At 37.5% G+C, this 3380-nt stretch overlaps 1 protein-coding gene across 1 annotated transcript; it reads right to left on the bottom strand.

Annotated features, from left to right (window-relative positions):
• Positions 1-356: 356 nt before the first annotated feature.
• LOC143543790 (uncharacterized) lies at positions 357-3116 on the bottom strand. Its single transcript, XM_077036032.1, has 6 exons — positions 3105-3116; positions 2927-3029; positions 1935-2507; positions 1665-1796; positions 1080-1531; positions 357-965 (listed from the first exon to the last, which is right to left on the bottom strand). Exons 1-6 carry the CDS (start codon positions 3114-3116, stop codon positions 357-359), a joined length of 1881 nt encoding a protein of 626 aa, XP_076892147.1.
• Between the last annotated feature and the right edge of the window lie 264 nt (positions 3117-3380).

Genomic DNA, 3380 nt, shown 5'->3' with positions numbered 1-3380 from the left:
CTCTTCTAGTCTATTTGTTTACCAATTGGCAATTTTGTGACTAAACGATCGGTGCCAGCCATGTCCGTTTAGGGTTATTGGAGGGGGGGGGGGGGGAGGGGTTAGTGTTTAGGTTTGGCAACGGCTTTTATGGTTTAGGTTTTGAGCGGTAGAGATCACTCTTTGATACCAAGAAGACAATGGAAAGTTCGTGTCTTTGACGAATTGAATTAAGAACGGAGCTTACAAAGTATTTAATCTGAAAACCTAGCTTGAGGACTAAGTTACGATATTAATGACAACAAAACAATACTTTATTTTACATGAGCAAAAAAGGAAATACAAGAGATGTACAAAAACATTTAGAATGTTTAGCTTTAACGGTGGAAGTAGGTGGTGTATTTTTTCAGCCTAAAGAGATACATGGACCTATGCGTTAAATAAAACCCATCCAACAAAAAAGTGATGTACTCCTCAAGGTATATTGCAAAGAGTAGAATAGCAATTGCCGAGATTATGTATGGCAATATGTTGTTACGATATAGAAGGAAAACGCCGGTAAGAAAGGCAATGGCCAAGGATGCTAAAGATGCCAAAAGTGCTTCTTGACCAGCCAACCATCTTTCAAATAATATTTCCTTCCGGTGTCCGTGGCGAGAAAGGATGATGGATATGAATATGAGCATGGAAGTTCCAGACAAGAGAAAGGATACGGCTTCAATTAGTATAAACCAAAAGAAAGTATTGCTTTCATGGAATATAGGATAACCAGTTTCATCAAACCCGCCGGGAATTGAATAAACTATTGAAAATCCTATGGTGCATACGAGTGCGGCTACCACCATCGATTGATTAACAGTTTCATATATCCAGTCCGTACCTTTGGAAATTTGTTCCTTGTGGCCCTCTATGAATTTTTCTTCAGGTGTAATGCCTTTTGTATTCTTCCCTTGCGTATAACGACGAGGGAGTGTACTCTCTACTTCCTACAAAGGATATTAATTTGCGCAATCGGTTAGTCACAAAATAAGCATATACCAAACTGCAAGGTATAAAACATCAAGAAAACCTTGGCCTATGAAAGATTTGAAGAAGTTTACCTTGTACCAAAAATATTCACAAAGAATTTCATAAGGGGTAGTCTCCAAGTCCTCGTAACCGAGTTTCTGTGGAATATTTCCAACCATATGCAAAATATTATTGCCTTTTTTGTCTACAATAGGAGTAATGAAATCCTTCATTGAGCCAACACTTTTTAATAATAGTTTGTAGACATCACGATGACGATGAGCAACAGCAACGTGAAAGATAGTCTGTCCATCATCATTTCTCTGCCATATAAGATCAGGAAAGTGACGAAACATCTCAGCCAAAAACCGTGAGTTGTTCATTTTTGCAGCAGTAAATAGAATACGAGAAGGATATGTCTCCGTTTCTTTTTCCTTAATCATCGGTCCTCTCAGTATTTCATGAATCTTATCCCTCGGCTTTTTGGCTACCCCTTCCAAAAGTAATTGTAGTAATAGTATGCCATTATCACTGGTCACAAAGTCTGCAAATAACAATTAATCAAATAAGAAACCAAGTAGCTAGATGGATGAATTAACATCTTACTTGAAGACTATGTATAACGGTAAGTAAATTACTAGATGATACTGAGTGTTCATTGAAGGCTGAAAGCTTACATGATCTGATCTTACTGATTATATTCGGACTTGTAAACACCCCAGGATTTTGAGCCAATACCAGCAGCACATCCGTTAAATGATTATCTTGAGGAAGTTCTTTGTTGTCCCTCAATATTTGTAGTGCAACATCTACAAGGTTTAGAAATCACTCAAATAAGTAGAATTAAAAGCAACTAGCTAGATTTATGAATCTCATAACACAATATACAAATGTGTATATATATTTTATCTAGAACTCTTGCGTGCCTAAGATGTTAGCCTCGATACATTTCAACAAAACCTCATTCCTGTGCTCTCTCCAACTTTCATCCTTCATTCTCTCAGACTGGCGATAGAGAAAAGTCACCATATCACGCTTTCTGTGTAAAGCAGCCAGGCAGAGTGGCATGATCTTTTTTTCTTCAGTACGCGACGACACATTGTCTTCTTTTTCAGTAGCCGGCGTCATGTTGTTTTCTTTTTCATTAGTTGGTGTTGTCTTGTCTTTTTCTTCAATAGGTGATGTCATGTTGTTAGTACCACAAATTGTTGGCAGTGTCGAATTCTTCTTAATCATTATTTTAGCCATAACAACATTTCCTGAAATCGCTGCTAAACAAAAGGCTGTATTGCCATCACTGTTCTTCAGTTCCAACTCAGACTTACTCATCATGTCCACAAGCTCTCTCACAAACTTGGTGTTTCTGCTCATGATTGCAACGTGCAGCGGAGTTTCCATATTTGGAGTGATATACCTTAACACATTTTCGTCATCCCGAAGGATATCTTTTGCAGCTTTCAAGTCTCCTTGGACTGATGCTCTATAGAGATTAGCGATAATATCATACTCTGTTCTTCCTCCTAGGAAATGTAAACATAAGTTACTTTAATTAACATTCTGTTCGTAGAAGATTAGTTAAGTGCTTATTAACAGCTAGTAATATAATATTTTTTTATAATAGTGTTTGGAACTATATATCCCAATACCCGAGTGAGCCTTCCTGAGACGGGATGTCAACCGTCATTGTCCCTACTGATTTTGACACTCAACGCTTGACTCACCAGGTGGGAAAATCTATTCGAATTTCGAACCTAGGACCTCAATTATCCCTAGCCTTAATCATCACCCCATGCTATTAGACCAGAAGGCCAATTACACTAATATAATCTTCCTAAAGTGCAAGAATATAAGCATCGTTGACAATGAATTATGAAGGGAGAATTTCACAAGAAGAGTACAAGCAGGAGAACTTGATTTCTTGTACGACTTCAGTACTTACCATCATTTCCTAGAATATGATCAGATGTTGGGGTTTGTGGTTGTTGCACTTGCACCGTTAGTTTTGTATCGTTCACCATCTCCACAGCCGGCTGCTTGTTTCCCTGCACATTCATATATACATACACAACGATAACTACATGCTCTAACATGACAGCACAAGGAGACCGGGAAGATACCTGAAATTGCATGACTAGTTCTTGAAGTTGAATGTCTCCAATGCACCAAGATATATCTATCGCGCATCATCAATGAGGAGCTAGCTAGAACTTAAATAGACTTGGATTATTAACCCAATATTAAATTACTTGTTTCATAAAATACTTCTTGTACGTAAAAAGTTATCGCTTTCCTGGAAGAGTGGAAGCCCATGAACACAGCATGCTCTCCTACTTCAAATTTATATAATATTCATTATATGGTATCACAAATATAATATAATGCTATATTTACTT

The sequence above is a fragment of the Bidens hawaiensis genome, unplaced genomic scaffold, assembly GCF_021521415.1.
Source record: "Bidens hawaiensis isolate Kalapana, Puna unplaced genomic scaffold, B.hawaiensis_p1.1 tig00013298_1, whole genome shotgun sequence".
Classification (NCBI taxonomy): domain Eukaryota; kingdom Viridiplantae; phylum Streptophyta; class Magnoliopsida; order Asterales; family Asteraceae; genus Bidens; species Bidens hawaiensis.
The sequence above is the reverse complement of the archived record's forward strand: the minus strand, read 5'-3'. Positions and strand labels throughout refer to the sequence as shown.

Excerpts from the sequence above, each read along its gene's own strand:
- LOC143543790 (XM_077036032.1), bottom strand. Across the intron at positions 1,532-1,664 it reads AATCAGTAAGATCAGATCAT|ACTTTGTGACCAGTGATAAT; the intron begins GTAAGCTTTCAG and ends TGTTATTTGCAG. Across the intron at positions 966-1,079 it reads GTGAATATTTTTGGTACAAG|GAAGTAGAGAGTACACTCCC; the intron begins GTAAACTTCTTC and ends TATCCTTTGTAG.